The sequence below is a fragment of the Pelodiscus sinensis genome, chromosome 19 (assembly GCF_052426305.1).
Source record: "Pelodiscus sinensis isolate ZL-2025 chromosome 19, ASM5242630v1, whole genome shotgun sequence".
In the NCBI taxonomy this organism is placed as follows: domain Eukaryota; kingdom Metazoa; phylum Chordata; order Testudines; family Trionychidae; genus Pelodiscus; species Pelodiscus sinensis.
The window spans coordinates 35154916-35182846 of record NC_143070.1 but is presented as its reverse complement, the minus strand read 5'-3'; the positions used below and the strand labels follow the sequence as shown (position 1 = coordinate 35182846).

Here is a 27931-nt window from a genome sequence, read left to right as displayed (position 1 = left end):
CCAAGTCACTCGGTCTCCCCGGGCCGGACCCTGACCCCCGCCCCGTCACTGCCACCCCCCGCAGCGGAGGACGTGAGCGGGGTCGCCCCCGAAAGCGGATGTGCCCAAGTCACTCGGTCTCCCCGGGCCGGTCCCTGACCCCCGCCCCGTCACTGCCACCCCCCGCAGCGGAGGACGTGAGCGGGGTCGCCCCCGAAAGCGGATGTGCCCAAGTCACTCGGTCTCCCCGGGCCGGTCCCTGACCCCCGCCCCGTCACTGCCACCCCCCGCAGCGGAGGACGTGAGCGGGGTCGCCCCCGAAAGCGGATGTGCCCAAGTCACTCGGTCTCCCCGGGCCGGTCCCTGACCCCCCGCCCCGTCACTGCCACCCCCCGCAGCGGAGGACGTGAGCGGGGTCACCCCCGAAAGCGGATGTGCCCAAGTCACTCGGTCTCCCCGGGCCGGTCCCTGACCCCCGCCCCGTCACTGCCACCCCCCGCAGCGGAGGACGTGAGCGGGGTCACCCCCGAAAGCGGATGTGCCCAAGTCACTCGGTCTCCCCGGGCCGGTCCCTGACCCCCCGCCCCGTCACTGCCACCCCCTGCAGCGGAGGACGTGAGCGGGGTCGCCCCCGAAAGCGGATGTGCCCAAGTCACTCGGTCTCCCCGGGCCGGTCCCTGACCCCCCGCCCCGTCACTGCCACCCCCTGCAGCGGAGGACGTGAGCGGGGTCGCCCCCGAAAGCGGATGTGCCCAAGTCACTCGGTCTCCCCGGGCCGGTCCCTGACCCCCCGGCCCCGTCACTGCCACCCCCCGCAGCGGAGGACGTGAGCGGGGTCGCCCCCGAAAGCGGATGTGCCCAAGTCACTCGGTCTCCACGGCCCCCGGGCTCCTCCAGGGCTGTGCGGAGACGGGCGAACGCAGCCCCCCAAGACAGGGATTCCTGCAGCCGACCTAGGTGCCTGCGTGACAAGGACAGCCCTGCGGCACCAGCCCTGTGGCCCCCCAGCCCGCGCTGCGCTCCGGGACCCGCTGCGTAAGCCAGGCCAGAACCCAGCTGTATTAGCTCATCCTGTTCCCCCCCTGCTCCCATGGGGAGCCCCTCTCCTCTGCCTCCCTCCCCACCTGAGCCCCCTTCCCCATCCCACATGGAACTGGCCACCTGAGCTCCCCCCCCCATGGACCTGGTGTGAGCCCCTCCCCCTGCTATTCACCCCCCTACCCTGTTTGGCAGAACCGGGTGTTTGTCCCAGTCGCTCGTGCTGGCCAGCGGCTGAGCAGCTGCCAAGAGCCAAGCGGACACGCGCCCAGTTTTGCCAAAGCCTCAGGGAGTCCGGGACAGGACTTAGCCCCCCATCATGGCCCGAGGAGCTGCCCTGAATCCCGGCCAGCGGCCGCCCCTCCTCAATTGCCCCGTCTGTGGTCTGGCCTGCGCCCTGGGCTGGAGAGCAGCCCCCAGCCCCTATCCCCACCCCCAGGGCTGGTGGACAGTCCAGGGGTGCTGCCTGGCCAAGCCAGGGGGCAGAGCCATGGGGAAAGAGCAGGGGACAGGAGCTTATGGCAGGGGGGCTCCAAAGAGACTTTGGGCCCAGGGCCCCCCCCCGTCAATCTTCCCTCAGTTTGGCTGCCTGCCCTGGGGCTGTGGGGATTGGCTCCCCCAGGGCTGCCAAGCGCTGCACCCATGCCCCATCCCTAGCTAGTTCCCTGCTCACCGCTTCCTGCCAGCACAGACTCTGCAGCAAGGTGTCGGAGAAAGGGAACAGCTGTGCAGCTGCAGGGACCTCCCAGGGAGCTGGGCTGGGTCTCAAGGGGAAGGTGTCAGGGAGCCTGGTACCAGGGGGCTGAGGTGGTTACCAGGGGGCTGGGCTGCAGGGGGCAGGGCCCAGTGCCAGGGAGCTGGGATGCAGGGGACAGGGGCCCTGTGCCAGGGAGCCGGGCTGCAGTAGGTCCCAGGTTGCAGGCTGGGTGCCAGGGATCCGACCCGAGCGCTGCAGGGACCCAGCGGAGCAGCCGCCCGCCATGGCCGGGCCGGACCCGGTGCAGGAGCTGCAGCTGGAGGTGACCTGCAGCATCTGCACCAAGTTCCTGGAGGTGCCGGTGACGCTGGACTGCGGGCACAACTACTGCCACGCCTGCATCCTGCAGTACTGGGACCGGGTGGAGGAGGAGGAGGAGGATCCAGAGCAGTGTCCTCAGTGCCGCCGGGCCTTCCGCCAGCGCAGCTTCCGCCGCAACAAGCTGCTGGCCAACGTGGTGGCTATTGTGCGGCGGCTTCCCTCTCCAACCGAGGCCCAGCGCTCCCGAGTCAGCACGCTGAGTGAGGCGGCACCCCCGGGGCAGCAGGTAAAGCGGCGGGAGGGAGTGGGAAAACCCCCATGCCTGGGTGGTGCAGGTCTGAGCTCAGTGCGGTGGGGAGGGGGCCTCAGGAGAGCTTGGAGGGCCTAGCTAGCCCTGCAGCCATGGGGCACCCCACAAGCCAGGCAGTGGGCAGCCAGGGCAGGGGTGCTCCCTGGTGCATCCCATGTTAGGCTGATTTTGCAAGACTTGGAGAGTTTCCCACAACTGCAGCCACTTTGGAGCTGGGACTGGAGGCAGGCCCTGGGCATGGAATATTTCTGAGGTCCAGGTGCCACGGGCCCATGGAACTCGCTGCCTCCGTTCGCCTCATGGTAAGGCCAGGCCCGATTCAGGGGAGTTTCTTCCCTGCTCTCTCTAACCAATTCATTCACAGGGGCCCACCCAGTATAGGTCAGGGCTCTAGCCTTGAAAAGGGGGCCTCCTAATACTGGGGGATGCTCCCACAGAAAAGCCACCCAAAAGATGAAGCGATGGATATGTGGTTTGGAATACATTCCCCTGCTGATGAATGAAATGACCGATGATGGGGGATAAATACAGGGGACACATGAATGAATTGGTTAGAGAGAACATGCCAATCATACCAAATATTCTGAGACTCCTGACTTTTTTTTAAAGGTTCTCTTGCACTACATTCACCAGAAACTGTAAATTCTCCCAAAAACAAGTGATATACTCCCCTACCGGCTGTTTGCTTCCTCAGTCCTGTCCTCCCAAGAGCCCTGAATCAAATCAAATCAAATCAAATGTGGAGATAGTGTCAAATTTGCACATGAGGGCCGGTTCCGCAGCTTCTTTCTCCGGTTGATTCCTGAAATTGTTTTGTAACTGAATAGCTAGTCTCAATTTCAGCAGTTTCTTTCCTCTTGGTCTTTGGGAGTGGCACCTTCTCTGTCTTATGTTCCCACTGCTTTGGGGACTGAAAGAGCTCCAACCAAACCAGTTTAGCTGCAGAGCTCTCTGATGGTCAAGGTATGCGGGAACTTACACTCTACCCTTTGATTACAGTCTATGAACAAAGCGCTCGTTTCCTGATCTAAGGCTCTCTTTTGATGGGTTCGTTTTCAACCAACCAACCAACAATGGGGTACTTAGAGAGGTGCAAATTGTTCTTATCAGTATCTTGCAACTTGAACAGTCTAATTCACTGCTTTTTTCTCTTTTTTCCCCCCTGCTCCCCCTCTTTTCCCTCTGCCTTCCCTTATTTATTCTTGGATCTGGACTTCTAATACTCCAGTCACCTGAAGAAGTGGGCTGTGTCCCCGAAAGCTCATGATACCATCTACATGGTGCTGCAAGACAATTTGTTGTTTTTAAGTACTCCCATAAGGACATAAGAACGGCCATACTGGGTCAGATCAAAGGTACATCCAGCCCAGTATCCTGTCTACTGACAGTGGCCAATGCCTGGTGTCCCAGAGGGAGTGAATAGAACAGGTAATAATCAAGCGATCTCTCTCCTGCCATCCATCTCCACCCTCTGACAAACAGAGGCTGGGGACACCATTCCTTACCCAGCCTGGCTAATAGCCATTAATGGACTTAACCTCCATGAATTTATCTAGTTCTCTTTTAAACCCTGTTACAGTCCTAGCCTTCCCAACTTCCTCAGGCAAGGAGTTCCACAGGTTGACTGTGCACTGTGTGAAGAAGAACGTCCTTTGATTTGTTTTAAACCTGCTGCCCATTAATTTCATTTGGTGGCCCCTAGCTCTTATATTATGGGAACAAGTAAATAACTTTTCCTGATTCACTTTCTCCACACCGCTCATGATTTTATAGACCTCTCTCATATCCCCCCTCAGTCTCCTCTTTTCCATTGCTGTTCGGTTCACAGTTCTTGGCAAAGAAGCTGGGAATAGACGCTCGCAAAACTGCTTCCTTTTCAGCCTCAAGTTGTCCCTTAATGCCAAGGACCAACCTCTCTTCAGCCACACCGTAAGCCAAGGTCTAGGACTTTGCAAGGTAGAAGGGCCCCAAAGCTGGAGCTGCTGCCTTGATCCATAAATAAACTGTTCTTTAGCCTAAGCCCTGCAAACAGACGTCATCTGGCACAGGCAAGCAGTAATGTCTAATTGCAGCATAGACTTACCCTGCCGGACTGTCCCAAATTTCCTTGCACTTTCAGCTTCCCCTCAGCAGTCACCCTATTCCAGGGAAGATGGGATTCTGGGGTGGCCATGTTAGTGCTGTGAAACACGGGCGTGGCAGGGCCTGGACTGTAATAAGGAAAGAGGAAAAGAATAAAACTCTGAGCCAGCCAAAGGGAGAAGACAGGAGAGGTACAAAGACCAAGGAGGGGGAGATGATATTTGAGGGGAAGGGGTGGAAGAGTGGAATAGAGCTGGCCCTGTGAAAACCTGCTGCAAGAGTCAGCCATTGAATTGTGGCAGATGTAGGAGCCAAACACAGGTCTGCTGAGCCCTGGCATTGGCTTTCTCTTTCTCTGAGGGCCTCTTTAGGGTGCTGTCAAGGCTGTTTCCCACTCTGGCATGATAAATACAGTAGTTGGGGCCCACAAGAGCACTCCAAAACCTTGTCTCTGTGGGCTTTGGTACAAAACTCCCCCCCCCCCCCCGTCCTAATACCTGGACTTTGGGGAATCCGCTGCCACCATCAAGTGCTTTTGAACCCACAAACAAGGGTGGACACATGAAACCAACCCCAAGGGTACCCCAAGCTCCTTCCCCCCTAAAATAGTTTGAAAAAGAAAAGAAAAAAACATGCTGCAGTCTGTGATCATAGAATCATAGAATCCTAGGACTGGAAGGGACCTCGAGAGGTCATCGAGTCCAGCCCCCCGCCCTCAAGGCAGGACCAAGCTCCGTCTACACCATCCCTGAGAGATGTCTATCTAACCTGTTCTTAAATATCTCCAGAGAGGGAGATTCCACCACCTCCCTTGGCAATTTATTCCAATATTTGACCACCCTGACAGTTAGGAATTTTTTCCTAATGTCCAATCTAAACCTCCCCTGCTGCACTTTAAGCCCATTACTCCTTGTCCTGTCCTCAGAAACCAAGAGGAACAAATTTTCTCCTTCCTCCTTGTGACACCCTTTTAGATATTTGAAAACTGCTATCATGTCCCCCCTTAATCTTCTTTTTTCCAAACTAAACAAGCCCAGCTGACCCCCTCAGTCAGACAGCCAGACAGACCTTCCCAGACACAGAAATCAACCAATATCAGTTCATTGGAAAAAGAAAACAGTCTTTTATTATCAAAACAAAACTACAGTTACAAGCATAATAAAATGGCTGATGAAAAAGAGCCACCAGTTGATAAAGATTCTCAGGGAAACCTCCCTGGACTAACTTAGTGGGAAAAAAGAGGGAAAAAACACTTTTAAAGAAAGAAAACCAACTTTTAACCGCGCAGACCTCAATTCCAACAACAGAAAACAACAAAATCCTGATGGACTATCTAAACTTTGTCCTATTTACACATCGGGAGACGTCTTTTCTTGGAGAGAGATGGCCTCCCATCTCCCTGTTACCAGGAAGAAACCGCTCTGACTCAGACAAAGGAGGGAAAAGATAAAAATTCCTTCGTCCCAGTTTGAAATTCCTACCTGCATTGCTATTGGCTGAGCAGATACCTGGAGACGTAGTTAACCCCCTAATCCCCAGGTTATGGAACTGGGAGGGGACAGGATGGGAGGGTAACGCTCTTCCCATGACCCCAGGAATTCTGTCTGCTGCCACTGCTCAGAGGATCCATTGTCAAGCACCCACCCTTCCTCCCCCCAGGAGCGCTTCCGGCAGCACCTGGAGACGCTGCAGAGGGACCTGGAGACCGCGCTGTGCCGCCCGTGCAAGGGGGAGATGCGAGAGGCAAGTGTCCCCACAGCCCCATCAGCCACACCCAGCTCCAGGATGTCTGGCAGCCGTCCTGCGCCCCCCAGGCCTGGACTCCCCTCACCCGGTCTCTGGGCTGGCTCCGGCACAGAGAACATGGGGATGTGTCTACATCATGGCACATGGAGGCTGGGCTCTGCTGCAGGACTGCGAGCCAGTCCCCCCTCCCCTCCGCCTGCCCACATGCTGCTCGCTCTGACTGTGGTTAGCAAGAGCTCAGGGCTGGGTCCTAGCACCCGACCCGGCCAGGGGGTGGATCAGTTCCCGGTGCCCATTGCAAGCCCTGCCACTCTGCAGCCTGGATGCAGAGGTTACAGCACCTCCTTGCTCCTTCGCACTAGAATCGGAGAACCCCAGGGTGGGCAGAGACCTCAGGAGTCATTGGGTGTGTCTAGACTACAGGGTTTTGTCGACAACACTAGACCTGCATCTACACTGCCGCTGAGGGCTGTCGACAGAACGTCAACAGAACTCAGCAGTTTTGTGGACGGCGGTAAACCTCATTCGACGAGGAATAACGCCTTTTGTCAACAGAGTTCTGTCTCCAGAAGGCGTGATTGCAGCTACACTGTCCTTTGCGTCTACACTGTCATGTTGACAAAGCGGCTGGCTTTGTCAACAGAGCTGGATGTCGTCTAGACGCTCTTTGTCGACAAAACTTCTGTCGACAAAAGCCTGTAGTGTAGACGTACCTATTGAGTCCAGCCCCCTGCCCAAAGCAGGACCCACCCAACTCAATCATCCCAGCCAGGGCTGTGTCAAGGCGGCACTGAAACACCCCTAGGGACGGAGATTCCACCCCTCCCTCGGGAACCCAGCCCAGCGCTTCCCACCCGCCTAGGGAAAGAGTTTTCCCTAATATCCAACCTCAACCTCCCCCACTGCGACTTGAGCCCATTGCTCCTTGTTCTGCATCTGCCCCCACTGAGAACAGCCTCTCTCGAACCTCCCTGCAGGAAGTTGCAGGCTGCTCTCAAATCCCCCTTCACTCTGCTCTTCTGCAGACTCAACAGATCCAAATCCCTCAGCCTCTTCTCATAGGTCATATGCTCCAGCCCCCTAATCGTTTTGGTCGCCCTCCGCTGGACCCTCTCCAATGTATCCACATCCTTTCTGTAGTGGGGGGCCCAGAACTGGACACAATACTCCAGATGTGGCCTCGCCAGAGCTGAATAAAGGGGAATAATGACATCTCTGGATCTACTGGCAATGCTCCTCTTAATGCACCCTAATATGCCATTAGCCTTCTTGGCTACAAGGGCGCCCTGTTGATTCATACCCAGCTTCTCATCCACTGTAACCCCCAGGTCCTTTTCTGCAGAACTGCTACCTAGCCAGTCGGTCCCCAGCCTGTAACAGGGTTTGGGATTCTTCATCTCCCATCTCCCACCCCATGGCCCTTCCCCTGACAACTTGGGCAGCTGAATTCCCAGTTCTAAGCTGGGGAGGTAGCTCTGGCAGCACCCCAGTTCCTCAGCCTTGTCCCACGGCCTCTGTAGGGTGTTGCCCTGGGGAGCACTGACGCCCCCGAGTGGGCACCGCTAACAGCCCACTGTCTGCACTGCAGCATCTTCTCCACTTCCTGCGGGCTGCGCAGCAGAGGATCTGCCAGAAGCTGCAGGCGATGGAGGGGACCGGCCCAAGGGAGCCAGGCCCAAAGCTACAGGTGAGATGGTGAGACAGTGTCACAGCCCAGACCCAAGGGGCTAGGGGAGACACCAGCTGTGCTGCAGGGAGGGGTCCAGCAGGGGGCGCTCTCCCCTGGATGGCAGGGCTGGTCCCAAAGGCTCAGTGGGGCACTAGGGGGCGCTGGTGCTGCAGGGAGGGGTCTAGCAGGGGGCGCTCTCCCCGGCAGGCAGGGCTGGCCCCAATGGCTCAGTGGGGCACTAGGGGGCGCTGGTGCTGCAGGGAGGGGTCCAGCAGGGGGCGCTTTCCCCTGGCAGGCAGGACTGTTCCCAAAGGCTCAGTGGGGCACTAGGGGGCGCTGGTGCTGCAGGGAGGGGTCCAGCAGGGGGCGCTCTCCCCTGGATGGCAGGGCTGGTCCCAAAGGCTCAGTGGGGCACTAGGGGGCGCTGGTGCTGCAGGGAGGGGTCTAGCAGGGGGCGCTCTCCCCGGCAGGCAGGGCTGGCCCCAATGGCTCAGTGGGGCACTAGGGGGCGCTGGTGCTGCAGGGAGAGGTCCAGCAGGGGGCGCTCTCCTTGGGCAGGCAGGGCTGGCCCCAGTGGCTCAGTGGGGCACTAGGGGGTGCTGGTGCTGCAGGGAGAGGTCCAGCAGGGGGCGTTCTCCCCTGGCAGGCAGGGCTGGCCCCAATGGCTCAGTGGGGCACTAGGGGGTGCTGGTGCTGCAGGGAGAGGTCCAGCAGGGGGCGTTCTCCCCTGGCAGGCAGGGCTGGCCCCAATGGCTCAGTGGGGCACTAGGGGACGCTGGTGCTGCAGGGAGGGGTCCAGCAGGGGGCGCTCTCCTTGGGCAGGCAGGGCTGGTCCCAAAGCCCCAGGGCAGCAGCAGTGGCCGGAGGTGCAGGGCGCAGGAGGGGGTCTCTCTCCTCCTGTTCAGACACTGGACGCCCTGAGAGAGGCAGGGCCAGAGGGGCGTGGAGGATTTTACTGAACATGTTGAATAGTAACCCTACAACGTAACCCCCCCCCAACCCCTTTCTCTTTCTCTCTTGTCTGGTGCAGGATGAAAACATCCCCTCCAGCAGGTAAGGGCCCCCCCCCTCGGGCTGCAGCGCCTTTAATACAAGCAACCCCTACCAGCCTCATTAAACAGAGGCCTGGCTCCTTCCCTCTGGCATTGGAAAGCCCCTTTCCCTGGGGACTCTGCCCAGACGCTCCGGAGGAGGGAACCGACAGCTAGAGGGGGTGGATGGACGGATGAGCACAGTCTGGCTGGCTGAAAGCCCCTGATGCAGACCCGCCTCTTGCCCTTCAGGGCTGCGGAGCTGTGCGGATCCTGGGCTGGGATCCCGGGAGCGGCGTCCGCCCTCCATGCTGGTGTGGCGTGGCGGGCGGAGCATTGCCCGGCCAAGTTGCCCTCACACATCCTTGGGGCAATCCACTGGCAGGCTGCAGGAGATTTTGTTTACAGTGACCGTTCATGGGCACAGCCCCACTCCAGCATCTCCTGGCCCCAGTTTGCTGTTCCTAGCCAATGAGAGCTGCAGGAAGCAGTGGCTGGAACCTCCCAGGGCCAGTGGGAGCTGTAGGGAAGTGGGGAGGGCATGCCCGTAGACAGTCACCATAAGTGAAATGTCTTGTGGCCCACCAGCGAATTCGGAGAGGAAGAGCTACCCAGCGACTTAACCCCAGACACTGCAGTTGTCGTAAGTGCACAGCAAGCAGCCCAGCATTAATAGCGGCACGGGCAGATGTGCTCAGATGTGCCGCCAGCACCACACAGCTCCCGACAGGTCCCCACACTGCGGTGCCTGGCTGAGCACAGCCCACTGCTGTAGCTCACTGTGCCTGGCTGAGCTTGTCTGACAGCCCTCATGGCTGGCTGTTCACAGTCAGCAGACAGCGTCCCCACCTCCATCCTGGTAGCAACAGTTGTTATGCAGGACACAGCAGGAAGCTATAACCACTGGGATATTTTTGTAGTGAGTAAGTAAACACCACCAGCACCCTTTCAGCCTACCTGTCCTTCTAGCCTTGCTGAGCTGGTAAATGAATCTTTCCTAGGGAGAGATTTGAGAGGAGTTGCAGAATACCTTCGCGTTTCATTGAGAGCTCCCCGGAAGATCCAAAGGGACAAATTGCTCCACCTAATTCTACAATGGAAAGCAGACAGGAACGGTAGCTCTCTTTGTAGTACCACTTCCTCTTCACCTAGGAGTCCATTATTGAACATTACCTTCATCCTGCTAATTTGAGGGTTTCAACCTGTTCCCAAGGTTCCTTCCCTTGCCTTGGGCTCTCCTGCTGTTGGCTTCTAGGACTGACGAGGGAGCGCTGGAATCTCAAACCGGTCCTGGCGCATAGCATAAGTGGTCTTCCCAGTCACCCGGCCCCCATATGCCTCCTCTTCTGTCCCACCCCCCTCCTCCTCGCTGTTCACAGCAGAGGTCTGACTTGGGCTCCTATTCACTGTGGAGCTGGTCTGGAGAGCAGCACGGAGCCCGGTCGGGTCGCTGTCCCAAGGGAAGAAACACAGCCCAGGGGAGGAGGTAGCCGGGGCCGCGCTCCCAGTCTCCCAAGATCTCTAACTGCGCCTCTCTCGGTGCATTGCAGATCAGACAGCAGGAAGCCCTCAGAAGCCCGCTCGCAGACACCGGAGCCATGCAACTGCTGGCTGCCCTGGCCGAGCAGCGTCCAGCAGATACAGATGAATCATTACAGAGGTGAAGCAGGAGCAAGTCCTATCCCTCTCCCCCTCATCGATGTGGCTAGGCAGGGTTAGGGTCCTGCTGCACTGGAGCAAACTGGCTGCACTTTGCTGTCTGTGGCAATTTGCACCAGCTGTGGATCTGTCCCGAAGAGACTTTCAGGGATAGCGGCAGCCCCAGTGAGGGTCAGTAGAAGGAAATGTGTGGGGATAGACTGAGTCACAATTTGGGGGCGGCGGTGGGGAGGGGAAGGTGATGACAGATCTGTAAAATCATGACCAGTGTGGAAAGAGTGAATCAGGAAGTGTTACTTACTCCTTCCCGTGACAAAGAACCATGGGTCACCCAGCAGGTTTAAAACCAACAAAAGGAAGTATTTCTCCACACAGTGCACAGTCAACCTGTGGAACTCCTTGCCAGGGGATGCTGTGCAAATCAAAACTATAACAGGATAAAAAAGATAGATACTGTCATGGAGAAAAGATCCAGCACTGGCTATTGGCCAAGATGAGCAGGGATGTAACCCCATGTTCTGGGAGCCCCTAGCCTCTGACAACTAGAAGCTAGGAATGGGCGAGAGGGGAGGGATCCCTTGGTGATTCCCTGTTGTGTTCCCTCCCTCTGGGGCACCTGGCCTTGGCTACTGTAGACAGACAGGACACTGGGCTGGATGGGCCTTTGCTCTGACCCAGCCTGGCCGCTCTGATCCACCCTGCTTATCTCACCCGTGTCATTAAAACAGTCAGTGGGACAGATTTCAAGTCACTGCCAGCCGAGCCATTCTGGAATCGACATCTTGGGGGAAAGGCCCTGTGTCCCCAAGTCAGCCAGCCCCCTACCCCCACCCCCACCCAACCCTGGGGCCCGATTAGAGCTACACAACCCGGGAGAGAAAAGGCCCCGTGAGCCCCACGGTCTTTCTCCCTGGCGCCTAGTCAGAGCTGGCAGCCCCTTGAGGTGAAAGCGCCCATGTCCCATTCCCCGCATTCCTTGAGTCAGCCAGTCACCCCACTCAGAAAACTCTGAAACACTCGGGGGGAGGGGGGGAGGGTACTTAGTGGCATATTCATTTCTTTTAGTAATGTTTCCCTCCTTGCACTGGTCTGATCTTATCTCTTTCCCCAGCCCAGATCTACACACTCTATCTAATCTAACCCCATACACACCCTCTTTCTATCTATCTATCGCCCCCCACACCCATCCATCCATCCATCCATCCATCTATCTATCTATCTATCTATCTATCTATCTATCTATCTATCTATCTATCCCCACACACCCCCTCTATCTATCTATCTATCTATCTATCTATCTATCTATCTATCTATCTATCTATCGATCTATCTATCTATCTATCCCAACACACCCCCTCTATCTATCTAATCTAATTTTATCTATCTATCTGTCTGTCCATCCATCCATCCCTCCCTCCCATCTTTTCTCCCGCCGCAGACCCATCCATCCACCCAGATTCTCTTTCTCTCTTTTTCCAGTGGAGGTGACCCTGGATCCTAAAACAGCCAACCCTAAGCTCATCCTCTCCAGCGACGGGAGGAGCGTGAAACTAGGAGATGAGCAAAAGGACCTGCCCAGCACGTGCGAGAGATTCGACACTGACCCTTGTGTGCTGGCCAGCGAGGGGTTCTCATCTGGGCAATATTACTGGGAAGTGGAGGTGGGGGACGCTGGTGGCTGGGCTGTGGGGGTGGCGAGCAAGTCAGTGAAGAGGAAGGGGCCTCTCTACCTCAAACCTGAGCATGGCTTCTGGACTGTGGAGTTGCACATGGGCAAATACTGGGCTCTCGGGACCTGCCTGGCCCGTGTGCACAGCAGCAAGAGGCTTCGCAGAGTTGGGATTTACCTGGACTGCACGGAAGGGCAGGTGGCCTTTTACAACGCTGACGCCTTTGCCCATCTCTACACTTTCACTGCCTCCTTCACGGAGGAAATCTTCCCCTTCTTCTACCTCAAGGACAAGACGACCCCACTGGTCATTAATAGGTCTGCGTTGGAAGGGTGGCCTCCATTAATGGAACAGACCTTTCCCCAATAATTTGATTCCAGGGTGCCTTCCACTTCCCCCAGTATGGACTGAGCACCGGCGCATCGCTTGCATCTGCATTGCCGCCAAACATCCCGTTGTAATGCCCTCACAGTGCTGCGTTCAGATTTTCCCCGGCTGAACCAGTGTCAATGTGAGCGGAAAGGAATGTTTCCGGTTTCAATGTAAAGCTTTTCATTTTTAATTTTTTTTTAAAGTCCAGCTCCCAAGGAAATATTTGGATTTTATCAGATGACACATTGCGATGGAGTGCACCCATTTTAAAAAAATAGTTGTCTTGTAAGAAATTTTAAATTTTTAAAAAATCATTCCTGTTTGGAGCGAAAGTGAATGCTGAAATGGCTGCATTTCCCATGATATGAAAATCCCAGTTCTGGCGTATAGAGGACTAGGCTCTTCTGGTTCCTAAGACTGGAGAGGTCCCATTTTTATGCCATGATGAGGGAGAAAAAGCTTTGTTTTACGTGAGGGGTGGGTGTCTTTTGCCATGGCAAGATCCTGGGAACTTGGGCTTTCCAGAGAACTGCCTGTTATCACAAGATGTGCTGGACTTGGCTCTGGCACCAGGATGAAAGATCCCAGTCTTGCTGTGGGCATGGTTTATATTTGATATACAATTATTTTTACAATGTCTCGCTGTGTACAATGTCGGGGGCTCGGCCGGCTTGCCCCGGGGCAATCGGCGGGAAGGAGGGATTCGTTCATAGGAGGGTTCCTCCAGGAAGACACCCCACCAAGGCTGGTAACCGTAGCGACAGGCCAGGGTGTTGCCAGGGTGGGGGCTGGGATGCTGCCACGTCAAAGCATCCCTCCCTGGACCACCCCGCGTTGCCATGGCAACGGTCACCAGGGCCTTCGTTGCCATGGCAACTGTGGCTCGGGGCTGTGGGAAAAACGCCTCACGCTAAATCTACCCAGAAGTGAGCGGGGCCTTGTGACCCTTTTGACTGCTCATGTTGTCAATTAACGCCATCGTTATTTCTGTTACAATAATGGTTTCTTCCAGCTATCTCTCCCCCCTCTCACCCGGCTCACTATGGGACAGTCTCCCCTGGGATCTCTGATTGGCTGCGGAGCGCCACGTGGTACTGAACGGAGCGGCGGTTGGGGCGGGTAGGTCACGTGGCCGTCCTGTCTCCAAGATGGCGGCGCCAATGCGGCCCGCTCGCTCTGCGGCCCTGGCGGGCGGGCGGCGAGTGCGGCGCATTCCCCACGCGGCGGCGGGGGGAGGGGGTGCGCCCGTGGGCGCCGCCATGTTGTACGGCAGAGGTGGGGGAAGGGCGCGGACGTGGCGGGAGAGCGGCTTCCGGTTCCGGTTCCGGTTCAGCTGGAGGCGGGGCTGCAGCTCGGTGTCCAGCCCGGAAAGCCGGAAGTAAACAGCGCGCGCCCCGCCCCCACCTGCGCCGTGGGGGGGCAGCTTGTGCTGGGGGGGGCGGCGGTTGCATTAGTTTGTGCCGCGGGTTGTTGGCTGGCGCTTTGGGGAGGGGGCGGGGCGGTGGGGTGGGGTGGGGGCTGGGTGCATTGGGGAGGGGGCGGGGCGGTGGGGTGGGTGGGTGGGGAGGGGGCGGGGCAGTGGGGTGGGGTGGGGTGGGGGCTTGGTGCATTGGGGAGGGGGCGGGGCAGTGGGGTGGGGTGGGTGGGTGGGGGCTGGGTGCATTGGGGATGGGAGGGCGGTGCGGTGGGTGGGGGCTGGGTGCATTGGGGAGGGGGCGGGGCAGTGGGGTGGGGTGGGTGGGTGGGGGCTGGGTGCATTGGGGATGGGGGGGCGGTGCGGTGGGTGGGGGCTTGGTGCATTGGGGAGGGGGCGGGGCAGTGGGTGGGTGCATTGGGGAGGGGGAGAGGGGTGCCTGCGTGGTCTGGTGCACCAGACATGAGACAGGCCAGAAAACCACACTATGGACAAAGCTGACATCACCAGCTATTGCCACGGCGGGGTAGTACAGGTTCCCCTTACGTTTTTATTTAATAGGAGCAAATAACAGTTTTCACAAATTATGTGTTTATTGTAATGTTATAAAATACAATCCCCTAATCAATGTCCATTGGCTCCTCCACATCACAGCTGGTTGGCTCGTTCTGGGGCTCCGACGGGTCACTGGATCTTTGACCCCCTGCTGCTACACAGAGTTCTACAGAAAAACCTCCCCCGGGCAGGAGGAAGATGATTATGTGCAGGGAGAATGAAGCATGGAAGAAATCTGCAATTGGAGCACAATGATACAGTCAGGTGACAGCTCCTAGAGGTGTTGCGACTTAAGGATGTTAAGAAGGAGGTAATTGACTAATCTATAATTTGTACCAAGAACACAAGTAATCAATAAAGATCCCCGCTGCAGCTCTGCAGTTTAAAAGCAGTAGGAGACCGGTGTGCAAGGTTTATTCATTGGCAGGGCCACAGAGTAGTTCAGACTAGTTGCAGGAACCAAGAGCAATTAGTACCATCCATTTTGGGGATGGGGAACCCAGAGCCCCAGCTCTGGGCCGCTGCCCTAGCGCCCCAGGGCAGTGAGGCTCCCTTTTCCCTCAGCCAGCTGAAAGCTAAACTCTCACTCCCAGGCACTGAGCCCAGCCCCCAGGCAGCCCCTCCTCCTACTTTGTTCTGCTTCCATGTTACCTGCTGTAATGGCCCTCAGGCTGGGAGAGACTGAACATACTTCCTCAGTGAGTCATGCCCAGCCTTCCCCTCCTCATGCAGCTAGTGTTGCAGTGCCCAGGGAAACTGAGGCCCACACCCACACAGAAACAGAGTTACCCCAGAGCTGCACACAACAGTAGTATCATGTAGAGCACAACAGAGTAAATACAAATCCGAGTGAATCCTGGGACTCCCGGCGTCAACAGAGGCCCCCACTACATCACAGAACGTGGGCAAGGACATCTGGCAGGGACACTTTTCAAGAACCAAGTCTCATAACTGTATCAAGTGTCACAATGTAAACAGAGCCCTAAGTTCCTCTTCATCCCAAACTGTAGCACCCACCCCCAATTACTATCCCAGCCTGGGGCTTTTGCACTGCAAAGGGCAAAGCCAAGTTGTTGAGAAAAAAAAGTTGCAGACCCTTTAACAGCTGTGCATGGTGCAGCCAGGCTTCTGGTGGCTACCTGGCAGCTTCATACACAGCTGGAAGGAGAAAAATGTAGGGATGGAATAGTGTAGTCAATCAATTAACTGATAAGCAAAGAAATAATTCATAAAGTTACTTGACTATTCAGTCAATTGATATTTAACATCCCTACCCACAGCCCCTTCCGCTCTTTTCCTAGGTTGCCCCGTGCAGCTCTCCTGATGGACTTCAGACCTCCTGCCGCAGATACGGGATGGGGCAGGATGGGAGTTTATCACTTATTCACCAGTCAGGGGGCAGCACTCAGCCCCACAGCAACAAAACCTTTACAGCAGGGATGGGGGGCGGAGTGGCATTTCTCTCTAGATTCCCAAGCAAGATTCCCCCCACATTGCACCCCTGAGCCATGGGTACAACTGCACAGGGTGGGGCTAAAACTGAGTGATAGTATCAGACTCAGTACATTGGGTCTGGCCCTACAGAGCTGCACCCTGGGTCACACATGAGTGTCTGTGTAGACAAGCAGCAATGGGCTTAAATTGCAGCCAGGGAGGTTTAGGTTGGACATTAGGAAAAAGTTCCTGCCTGTCAGGGTGGTGAAACACTGGAATAAATTGCCCAGGGGGGTTGTGGAATCCCCATTCCTGGAGATATTGAAGAGCAGGTTGGAGAGACACCTGTAAAGTATGGTCTAGATGATGCTGGGTCCTGCCAGTTCTAGTGTTTGATGAGAGCACAGAACAGAAACACTCCTCAGCAAACTCCCTCGTCCCAGAATCATAGAATCCTAGGGTACTAGAACTGGAAAGGACCTCGAGATGTCATAGAATCCAGTCCTATGCCTCCATGGCAGGACCATATACTGTCTAGACCATCCCTGATAGACATTTATCTAACCTACTCTTCCATATCTCCAGAGATGGGGATTCCACAACCTCCCTGGGCAATTTATTCCAGTGTTTCACCACCCTGACAGGCAGGAACTTTTTCCTAATGTCCAACCTAAACCTCCCTGGCTGCAGTTTAAGCCCATTGCTTCTTGTCCTGTCCTCAGAGGCCAAGGTGAACAAGTTTTCTCTCTCCTCCTTGTAACATCCTTTTAGATACCTGAAAACCGCACATGTTCTCTAGACCTTTAATCATTCTTGTTACTCCTCTCTGGACCTTCTTCAATTTCTCCACGACTTTCTTGAAATGTGGTGTCCAGACATGGACACAAGATTCCAACTGAGGACTGATCAGTGCAGAGTAGTGCACGTCTTGCTCACAACACTCCTGTGAATGCAGCCCAGAATCATGTTGGCTTTTTTTTGCAACAAAGTCACCCTGTTGACTCCTATTCAGCTTGTGGTCCACTCTGATCCCTAGATCCCTTTCCACAGTACTCCTTCCTAGACAGTCGTTTCCTGTTCTGTGTGTCTGAGACGGATTGTTCCTTCCTAAGTGGAGCACTTTGCATTTGTCCTTATTCAACTTCATCCTGTTTCCCTCCGCCCATTTCTCCAATCTATCTGGGACATTTTGAATTATAGCCCTGGGAGAGACACTCACACAAGACAGCTCCAGCAATGGATCCCTGTAGAGTGTCAGGTCCTCCTCCGCTGCTCACAATGGTTATATCTGGAGGGAGAGAAGAACCAGAAGTGCACATCTTGCTCACAACACTCCTGTGAATGCAGCCCAGAATCATGTTGGCTTTTTTTTGCAACAAAGTCACCCTGTTGACTCCTATTCAGCTTGTGGTCCACTCTGATCCCTAGATCCCTTTCCACAGTACTCCTTCCTAGACAGTCGTTTCCTGTTCTGTGTGTCTGAGACGGATTGTTCCTTCCTAAGTGGAGCACTTTGCATTTGTCCTTATTCAACTTCATCCTGTTTCCCTCCGCCCATTTCTCCAATCTATCTGGGACATTTTGAATTATGGCCCTGGGAGAGACACTCACACAAGACAGCTCCAGCAATGGATCCCTGTAGAGTGTCAGGTCCTCCTCCGCTGCTCACAATGGTTATATCTGGAGGGAGAGAAGAGCCAGAAGTGTTTACCCGAGGCCAGGCCAGCGGCTCTGTGGCCATGAAGATGTTCTGAGCCCTGCGATGCCTGTGCAATGGGAAAAGCTCTTGTCTGCAGCTGGATCTTTTTTTCCCCTGAAGCTTTATGGGGCAGGAGGCCTAAAGCCACAAATGTAGGAACCGGAGTGAATCTTGGCCTAGCCCCCTGCTTTTGCTGTTCCTTCTCCCAAAGCTTTCAGACGTGTCTGGCTGTATCCACCCAGCCAACCCCCATTCACACACACTCAGCGAGAACCAATTCAGGCTCGTTGGTGGGGACAGCAGGGTCACGTGAGGGTAGGGAAGCTTTCAGAGGGGTTTAAGTTGTGTCTTCCCTGCCTTTTCAGTGTTTTTTGTCTTCTGATTTACTTTGGTTCAAGGAGAGTTGGAGTGGGGCAGGGGAAGGTCTTTTGTGAGCCTGACAGGCTGGATACTATGCCCTGCATTCCCCAGTACCACCATGGTGACAGGTAAGACCCCACAGAATGAAGTTGTGCTATAAAAACAGGCCGCAAGTAAAACAGATGGAATTGCCAACACCATTAACTGCTACTTACTTAAATGGATTTCAATATTCCCTGCTGAAGTCATCACGGTTCCTGTCTGTGTACCAGTAGATGTCGAGAAGGTGCTGTGGGGTTTAGCAGTGAGAGCTAAGGAATTACCATTAAATACACAGCCATGAAGCTTCCCTCTGCTTCTCTGCAGTGCCCTGAAAGCAGGGTTGGCCTTACCATGAGGCGAACTGAGGCAGCTGCCCCAGGTGCTAGACTGGGAGGGAAGGAGGAGACACCACTAGGACCCAGAGTGTAGAAAATTGTGTCTGCTGAGGGTGCAGATGTAGGTAGCGGAGCGGTCCCAGGAGAGGAGTAGAACAGGAAGGAGGCAGAACTGAGACCTTTCAAAGTTTTGGCCCAAAGTTTTGGCACATGGGGGCGTCATTTGAGCTCCCCGCCTCAGGTGCTAAAATGTTGTGGGCCAGCCCTGCCTTAGAGGGGTAATAAAAACGTCTCTGCGCCCTTTATGCCCCCCTCCTGTTTTATATACTCAGCAGGTGTCTCATCCCACTGGGGTAACTGTTGCCCCCCCAACCCAGGGGCTGGCAGCATCTCCCTCCGGAGCATACCCCTCCCCACATTAGAGCAAATAAAAATGCCCCCTCCCTGCTCTCTAGTTTTTCTCCTGAAGCAGTGGTTCCCAATCTTTTTGATACTGGTCCCCAGTATCATTCACAAGCTTTTGGCGGACCGGTAACATTTATTTGCACGTGTGCATATTCATTAAGCAAATGATGAATATGCACATTAATTGTTTCTGGTCCTCCCAAAGGCCCCAGTGCCAACAGGAGTGGGTCCGGTCGACTGCGCTGGGCAGTTTCCTGACCCCCGCCACAAGGTATCTACTTCACCTCTGTTTGGGAACGGTAAGGTTAGAACAGGGGTCCCCAACGTGATGCCCGTGGGCGCCATGGTGCCCGCCGGGGCATTTATGTGCACTTGCGAGTGACCATGGCCGCCCCAAGCCATTCCTGCGCCCCAGGCGCGCGATGCAAGTGCGGTTCCGTCCCGGGCACATGGCGAACGCACGCCCCACCCCCCCCCAACGCTGCTCGCCTGACGGCAGCTGTAAAAGCCGCCACGCGGCCGCTGGTCCCACCCATGCAGCGCCTGGTGGCAGCTCTAAGGGGGGGGGGGGGCCGTGCGGCTGGGCATGCGGTGCCCCTTACAGCTGCCATCAGGTGCCCCCCATAGGTTGGCGCTCCGGGCAGCTGCCCGGCTAGGCCCCCCTTAATCCGGCCCTGGACGCGCGGTGCATGCGCAGGCCTGCTCCTGGGCGCCCAGCAGCCACAAAAGGGTTAGAAGATCCCTCTCAGGCCTGCTGGGTTACTCGGCTCGTAGGGGCCCTGGAGTCGGGTGAGTAGCCCTGTGTCCTCTCCCCCAGTCCCTGCATGGTGGGTTTAACCATGTGCCGAGGAGTGTTGCTGGCCCTACCTGTCAGCGATAGTTCTTCTTCCGCCTCTTCTTACGCACAACGTACATGCGTAATCTGCAGTATAGCACATGCGTAATCTGCAGTATAGCGTAATCTGCAGTATAGAGCATGCGCAGCCGGCTCTTGCGAGACTCGTACGCGAAAATTTTTCTAAGGACCACTGTGGGAAACTCTGCTCCAAAAGCCTCATCCCACCAACACACTCAGCCCCTGGCTCTCTTTTCCCACCACCCATGTGGGCCAAAGGGATGCAAACCCCCTCCCCCCCGCGCTGTGAGCCCTGCTGTGGGGGAGACTCACACTGAGCATACTAGACATTGGGGGGGAAGCTACATCCAACCAAAACCACCTAGATACCTCTACAGTTGTGCAGTAAATTCTGTCTTCACATCGTCCATCAACACCTGTGCTCCTTCTTCCAGGGTAAGCGAGTCAAAATGAACCACCACAAGCGCTTCACCCCTCCTAGGCCACAGCTCTTGTCCCAGCTTCTCCCCTTGGTTCTGGGGTGCACACAAGTCTGTAATTCCCACTCCAGGGGGTGTGTGTCGCCTTCTTCCCAAGATGCAAGGGAGCGAAGGGGACAAGGAGATGGTGCAGGCAGGGCTGGTGGTGTTGTTCCAGGTCAGCACTCTGCCCCTCTTGCCCCATGTAGAGTCCTTCACTGGAGTGGTCCTGACGGGGGGCTTCCCCAACAGCAGGCCTCGAGGTTGACATTCTTTTCAGGCGCATGGGGTAGCACTGCCACCTCGGGGTGATTATCTTGGGCATTATGCTGACACAGGCGGATGTTTCTGTCTCATTGACTCTCAGGCTGTCATTCCAAACTTGTCTTCCCAAGGACTCAACTTTAAAAAAGAAAAGAAGTCTGAGATCACACAGCAAGGCCCTAATCAGGACAATACTGTTTATACCTTTATTTGGTCTGGACCAGTCCCATTCAGAGTCACTCCTGGCCTCTCATGACTTAGACAGGTGCACAGTTCTAGCCAGGACAGATTTATAGATTTTCCATACCAGGGCCCCCCCCCTCAAAACCTGCCCTCTCACTGGGACCCCTCCCTTGGAGGGGAGATAACGAAGAACTATCTAACCGTTAAAATGACAACTATCTACACTCTAAAGAACAGCTAACAATGCTATCTACAGGGGGCGCTGCAGTTACACAAGTATGAAAACCAAGTAGCAGACTAATTTTTCTTGCTTGGGTCTGCAAAGAACCTGCCACAATGACTGTAAGATGGGAAGTTGCCTCATGCATCTTAAGGAGCACCGTGGGGCTCCCCTACCAACCCTGCATTATCCCAGATTTCTCTTTCATCTCCTGTATCTAGGGAAGGGGGTGACACAGACACTGAAGTGTGAATGATCAAGAAAGAGCTGTGGGTTTGGAGAGCCTCCCCTTTCAGCGTGTGTGGGGAGGGAAAGGAAGCAGCTATTCCACTGGGATTTGGGCTGTTTGGACACAGCTTTGGTTCAAATTAAAAGGAACATGAGCGTTCACCGGGGCTGTAATGTTAGATGGGTCTAGCGGCAATATAGATCATGATGTTTCAAAATCTCCACGACTTCTGGGAAAGTCCCACGCCCTGTTGCCAGTTCTGATTTTAGATAGTTGGTGTTTTCCGAAGCTCAGCTCCTTAGGGCAAACAATTAGAGGAGAATCTCAGTTTTCAAGTTTTTAAAAATTATTAAGTGACATTTCCAGCCTTTGCGGATGCAGAGAAATGTCTGAATGTGTGGTCTGAATGTGTGTCTGATTCCACCCTTGTAAAGACTGTAAAAAAACTGATTTCTTTGCATTCATCTTCATCACAGAGGACTTAAGGGACATATCTACTATACCAGTCCTGACCTAATCAAGAAATCAAGTTGAGTTATTGTCAGATATTGGAATAATACATTAAAGAGCAATAAATCACCTCTTGAAATCCCTACCTCTATAATTTGGCTAGACTTTAATGATACTTCTCCTGATGATATTGAGATAGTAGCCACTAAAACTTAATCACTCAATTACTGTCACTTGAATTACTTAAGGCTAAGTCAAGAAGCAGTCATGAAAGGTAGATCAGAAATTACTTGAGTAAACATTGAGCTCACAACCCTGGGCATAGCAGGCCAATGCGCAAAGCACTGAGCTATCCCTGCTCCCTGTGTTTCAATAAACATCGCACTGTTCTCCACTGTCTAATACAGGCATTTGATTTTTCGCCATGCCCCTGTGATCTCTACCACTCAGAATCAGACAGTCACACAGTTCTTTAGTATCCTCCTGTATCATCTGTAACTCCTTAGTATCATCTATAACTTTTTCCCTCTCCCCTTTTAAAATAAGAACACAGGTCTGTCCCTCACACAACCTCCAGTAATTCTGCTTACCGGCTTGGCAGGGCTGATCATTGTTCGCCTTCCCTTGGATTTCTGGCTCTTGAGTGTGTCTGACTCTTAGTGACACACTAAATTAGGGAAGGAGAGCTGTTATAAGTACATAATCTCCAGTGATTCAGCAGGTTTAAAAAAAAAGGAAGTTGGCTTGTTTGCTATTCCGCTTTTTATGGAAGAGCAGTCTCAAGCGTTACTATGGCTCTTGCCAGGTCGGTGCATGATGTCACATTTGTATGGCTGCAGCACCAAGTACCACCTTATTACTCGCGGGTTTGACTGCAGCCACTTAAGTGGGGCAAGGTCTGTCACCAGCCGAACGAAACTTCCTAGGAGGTAGTATCACAGGGATTCTATCGCCCACTTCACTGCTAGTGCTTCTTTCTCCACCGTTGCATATGCCTGCTCCCTAGGAAACAATTTCCAGCTTAGGTATATATAGGGTGTTTTTCCCCATTCATTTCCTGTGCCAGAATGGTTCCTAGTCCAATGGCCGAGGCGTCGGTTTGTAAAATAAAGTCCTTAGTGAAATCGGGGTGCACCAGTACCGGTGCCCTTGTTAAACAGTTTTTTAGTCTCTGAAAGGCCCTCTCACATTGTTCTGACCATGGTACCTTTTTGGGTTGCGATTATCAGTGAGGGGGGCTGTGATGGTCGCGCAATTGGGTATAAGCCTATGGTAGTATCCCACCAAGACCAAAAACTGCCGCACTTGTTTTTTCGTCGTGAGTGCTTTGTATTCTGCTAGGGCTGTATCTTACTAATCAGGGGCCTTAAAACCCCCCTCCCCACTGTGTACCGCGGATATGTAACCTCCCACAGTGTTCCTGGAACGCCTGGTCCATCAACCTCTGAAAGGTCGCCGCTGCCCCGTGTAACCCAAAGGGCATGGCCTTAAATTGGAACAATTCTTTGGAGGCGGGCATCAAGGGGATTTGGCAGTACCCCTTTGTTAAGTCCAATGTTGATGTGTATTGGGCCCACTCTAACCTCTCCAATAGCTCATCTACCTGGGGCATAGGGTAGGCATCAAAGTGAGAGAGCACATTAACTTTCCTAAAGTCTACACAGGCGTGAACGGTTCAGTCAGGCTTAGATACCAGCACTATCGAGCTCCTCCAGTCACTACGGGATTCCTCAATCACACCTAATCTCAGCATATTCTGTACTTCTGCTCTGTCTCCCGCGTCTCACAGGGCTTCCACTTTTTTCACAAGTTAACATAATAAACCTGTAATCCCTTTCTTTTCCCCACTAAATGCACTTCGTAAACCACATTCCCTGCTCTTCGAATGATCTCAAAGGGGCCCTGCCGCTTTGCCAACTATTCTGACTCCTTCGTGGATAACAACAGGAGTACCCTGTCCCTAGTTTGAATTCCCTCAGTTTGGCCTCCCAGTTGTAATAAGGCCTGTCGACTCTGTGCTTGCAACAAATTCACCCTAGCAAATTTCCCTAACCACTGCAACTTCCCCCTCAACCGGAGGACGTATGGTACAGACCACTGCACCCTTGTCTCCTGGTCCTCCAGGTTTCCTTAATGAAGGCTAAGATTCTCCGGGGCTGCCAACTATACAAGAGCTCAAATGGGAAGAACCCCGTTGATGATTGTGGCACCTCCCTCACAGCAAACAGTAAAGCGGGCAATAATTTATCCCATTCATGAGGGTTGTCCTCTGTAAATTGCCAGAGCGTGGTTTTAAGGGTTCAGTTAAAGCATTCTACTAAACCGTCTGTTTATGGGTGATACACGGATGTTCGCAATGTTCGCAGAGGGCTGTTTCAGTAGCTTACATACTCGCATATTAATCGGGAGGAGACATTAGTCCCCTGATCCGTCAAAATCTCCTTAGGGATCCCTACCCGAGCAAAGTTCTTTACTAACTCAGTAGCAATCATAGGTGCCATAGTGTTTTTTAAGGGTGTGGCTTCCAGATATTGTGTGGCATAAACTACAATGACAAGTATATATTGGAAGTCTGCCTTAGAGCATTCTAAGGGTCCCTCTAAATCTAGGTCCATCCAGTCAAAGGGGACCCCAATGACAGGCAAAGGCACTAAGGGAGCTTTGGGTCCTAACCGAGACTGAGTCCACTGACCTTCGGGGCATGATTCACAGAAATCTTGTACTGCCTTATACACCCCGGGCCAGAAGAAGTTTGCATTTTTTACATCAGTGTCACGATGTTGACTCATATTTAGCTTGTGGTCCACTGTGACTCTTAGATCACTTTCTGCCATATTCCTTCCTACACAGTCATTTCCCATCCGTTAAGATAAATAGTTTGACACCACTCAAAACACCCTACTATTATCTTCATTCAGTGTTGGAATAGAATGTGGTGTATTATAACTAATGTTGCTGTAATAGGGTCACAAACCACATTAGCCCTAAATGTAGGAACTGTAAAATATTACACCAGTGCTTGCAGGAAAAGATACTGTCATTGTAAAGAGTCTCAGATGGACAAGCCTTCCCCTTCCAGACTCAAGTGGATGTAGTTGGGGGGCAAGGGGCTTCAACTAGTCAGTCTGCCAGCCATGAACTGTAAGACTGGTTCAAGCTGTCTCCTTTCCCTCCTCTTCTATGGATAGACCTAAAGCAGACTCCATAAGGAGACTCTTTGTTATTCCAGTGGAAGCTGGAATCTTTTGGCCAGCCTAAGTGGTAGCTAAGAGCTGAAATAACTAAGAACTGAAGTCACTAGTTTGGCCTGGAGCCAGACACATCGGCTGTGTCTACACTGGACCCCTTTTCCGGAAAAGGGATGCAGATGAGACAAGTCGGAATTGCAAATGAAGTGGGGATTTAAATTTTCCCCGCTTCATTTGTATAAACATTCCTCTTAAAATCAGGAATAAGGGACCTTTCGGAAAAGGCTTTATTTTCCAAAAGATCCCTGTCTAGACTGGCGCTTTTTTCCAGCAAAGCCCCGAGCCAGAAAAAAGTGGCAGCCATGTTTATACAAATGAAGCGGGGAAAATTTAAATCCCTGCGGCATTTGCAATTCCGACTTGTCTCATCTGCATCCCTTTTCCGGAAAAGGGGTCCAGTGTAGAGACAGCCATCGTGACTGGCAGCCAGTCGGTAGGAGCAGTGACAGGCAGCCAGCAGGGCAGCTGGCAGGAGCAGGCAGCCAGCAGAGTGGCTGGCAGGAGCGACCAGTGGGTGGCCATTAAGAGCAGCAGTGGGTGGCCAGTGGGGTGGCTGGCAGGAGCAAGCAGACCACAGGAGCAGCACAAAGGTCCTCAGGCCCAGTGAGTGGAGTCATCAGGGTGATGTGTCTGGGTCCGCACTGACTGGACAGAGCTGTAAGTGGGGTGTTTGACGTGGGGTGCAGAAAAAGTTTGTGTTTGCAGGAGGGACTCAGGGCCAGGCTGCTGCGAACACTCCCTGGGTGTGCTGCAGTGGGGGGAAGGGTACAGTTCGCCCTGGGTTTTGCAACTGGATAGCTTCTCCATTCAGCCCAGGGAGGAAGCAAAACGCATCATGTGGTGAAAACGAGGAGGAAGTGGAATCTGTTGGTCTTAGCTCTTAGCATTTAGGAGGAGTTCTTGAACAAATGGACGGACGGACAGATGGACGGACACACACACACACGTTATTTGCTGTCACCTGGGCCTCAGGCCGGGAGAGACTGAACATACTTCCACAGAGAGCCATGCCCAGCCTCCTGCTCCTCATGCAGCTAGTGCCGCAGGGCCAGGGAAACTGAGGCCCACGCCCACACAGACACACACACACACAGAGTCCCTCCAGTGCAGTCTAGGGCATTAGGAATCACACGCAGCACAACAAAGCGACTGCCAGACCAGAGTGATCGCAGGACCGCAAGAGTGGACACAATCCTCACTCTGTCCCACACTGGGCTTGCAGGGCGGGGTTTGCAGAGGGCTGCCTTGTGTTTGTGTGAGGCACACACCACTAGGTGCCTGGACAGAGCAGCAGAACTGGGTACTGATGGGCCACGTCATGTCATGGGAATCTGCCTCCAAGAGTCCCACAAAACTCCGGGCAACCGGCCTCCACGGGTTCTTTTGCAGAGCGGTGGGTTCTTGCCCCAGTAAAGAGCTGCCTTGCTCTCCCTCCACCCCCAACCTTTACTGCTCAGCCACAAGACCCCGGGCCTGACCCCTAACTTGAGACCCACTGGATTGGGGGGAATATTGGCAGGGGTGTACAATAGGTTCCTCTAAGTGGGTGCAGCCCCTGTGGCAGGGGACATGGTTGCTGTGTGGATCTGTGACCTGGTTTGCAAATGAAATTCCTCCCCATCTGCAAAGCCGGGTGGAGCGGGGGGGGGGGGGCAGACAAATACCCCGGGGCAGGGGCGCTGTGAAGGGAGGGGGCTGTTTCTGTCACTGTGCGGGGGAGGGGCTGGGGGCAGCTCTAGGCAGGGACCCACATCTAAGATCTTCCCTTGTGCTCCTGCCTGGTGGGAGAAAACAACTCTCCGGGATATGTCCACACAGCACAGGCAGCCCCGGTGTGAGACCAGGCCCTGGTTTCATCCACACACAGATCAGGCCGACTCAGCTCAGCCAGCGCCCGGGATTCTGCACGGGTCTGAGCCTGTGTCCTTGACTGGTGTGACTCTGGTTCCAGACCTGTCACTTTGCAGTGTGGATGCAGCACAAGCTGCAGACCCGTCAGAAGGTCTGTGCAGTGCCATGTGGCCCATGGGCCTGGCTGGGAGAGCCAGGGCCAGCAATTGCCCAGGCTCGGACATCGGTCCCCAAGCCGGGTCCCCCACAGCGTTCCTAGCGACTCACTGGCATGGCCAGTCCGGGCGTAGCTGCCAGGTGGCTGGTGGGGAGGCAGGTGAGAGGTAGCAAGAGGAGAATTCTAACTCGGAGGCATTTCACACCCCCAGGCAGGGGGCAGGGCTGGTACAAGGGGCTGGGCAGGGGAGGACCCAAGTCCCTGTGTGCGCTGGAGACTCCCTGGAGAAACTGCTGTAACTTCTGCCTCCTGCATTCCTTGCCTTGGACCATTTTATGACACAAAATTGGGGGCTACGGAGCAATTCCCCACCCTTACAGCCCTCCCCCACCCTGTATTAGTCTCCAGCTCTGTGTTGTGGGTCTCCTGCATTCCTGCCCTTGCAACGTGATGAGGCCAAAAGCAGAAGTGTGGCAATTCCCTTCTTATACTTCCCCAATCGGCCAAACGGCCTGGAGGGGGGAAGGGACCGTGTGTTTAGCTGCCTTTGACTAGGGAACCATTTGCTGGGGGACTGACTGACCGAAAAGACATTTCCACTAAAGGGGCGGATGCTGTCGAGTCTGTTTCCCTCCAAAACCTGCATCTGAAAGCAAGCCTGGAAAGGGCAGCAGGCATAGGGAATACATGTTCATACAAGGCTCTGCCAACCTGTGGAACTCACTGCCACAAGATCTTATTAATCTTGTCTGAATCCTGCCCAGCTCTCGGCATTTATAGGGCTAATGGGACCATGCAGAATAATAACAATCAGTATTACACAATAACATGGTGTATAACCAGTGGGGGTGAGGGAGGAATTGGTCCCTGGGGCAAGGGATCACTGGTAGCAACTCCATCATCAGACAAAACCAATCAGAGGTGGGGATCTGATCCCAATAGGATGCTGGCTCATTTTACCAGCTGGGAGGTTGGGCTTAGGGATTTCAGTGACACTGCCCCACCTCACACCCACCAGGGTCTCGCCTCACTCTCTGTCCGTGGAACTGGCCCCATCCAGCACATGCCTCCCTGTGTCTGTCAGGGGATTAGGGAGCCTGCAGCTCTATCTGCTCTACCTGCCAGTTTGGGGCTGGGCAAAGAAAACTCTTTGGTTGCAAAATCCTGAACAGGTTCAGCCGAAACCCAACAATTGTT

General features: G+C 54.3%; 3 protein-coding genes and 1 long non-coding RNA gene across 7 annotated transcripts; 3 read left to right on the top strand and 1 right to left on the bottom strand.

Annotated features, from left to right (window-relative positions):
- Positions 1-29: 29 nt before the first annotated feature.
- On the top strand, positions 30-6751 carry LOC149523142 (E3 ubiquitin-protein ligase TRIM11-like). The gene is made up of 3 exons (XM_089770539.1): positions 30-2321; positions 6087-6170; positions 6746-6751. Exons 1-3 carry the CDS (start codon positions 1998-2000, stop codon positions 6749-6751), a joined length of 414 nt encoding a protein of 137 aa, XP_089626665.1. The 5' UTR covers positions 30-1997.
- An 863-nt stretch (positions 6752-7614) lies between these two features.
- On the top strand, positions 7615-13684 carry LOC102443565 (E3 ubiquitin-protein ligase TRIM39-like). Its single transcript, XM_089771419.1, has 5 exons — positions 7615-7860; positions 8873-8895; positions 9875-9988; positions 10424-10533; positions 12012-13684. Exons 1-5 carry the CDS (start codon positions 7819-7821, stop codon positions 12569-12571), a joined length of 849 nt encoding a protein of 282 aa, XP_089627545.1. The 5' UTR covers positions 7615-7818; the 3' UTR covers positions 12572-13684.
- Positions 13685-13692: 8 nt separating this feature from the next.
- On the top strand, positions 13693-14934 carry LOC149523141 (uncharacterized). Its single transcript, XR_016347400.1, has 2 exons — positions 13693-13849; positions 14643-14934. It is a non-coding gene; the product is annotated as an uncharacterized LOC149523141 (long non-coding RNA).
- Positions 14368-22212, bottom strand: LOC149523140 (uncharacterized). 4 transcript variants are annotated; one of them, XM_089771433.1, is made up of 6 exons: positions 22069-22212; positions 20044-20534; positions 18252-18325; positions 17589-17657; positions 17197-17265; positions 14368-14778 (listed from the first exon to the last, which is right to left on the bottom strand). In XM_089771433.1, exons 3-6 carry the CDS (start codon positions 18283-18285, stop codon positions 14609-14611), a joined length of 342 nt encoding a protein of 113 aa, XP_089627559.1. In that variant the 5' UTR covers positions 18286-18325; positions 20044-20534; positions 22069-22212; the 3' UTR covers positions 14368-14608. The 4 variants fall into 4 exon arrangements, 2 of the variants coding, with proteins under 2 accessions (XP_089627559.1, XP_089627558.1); XM_089771432.1 differs by having other exon boundaries at positions 18252-20534; XR_016347397.1 differs by lacking the exon at positions 17589-17657 and having other exon boundaries at positions 14639-14778; positions 18252-20534.
- Positions 22213-27931: the final 5719 nt, after the last annotated feature.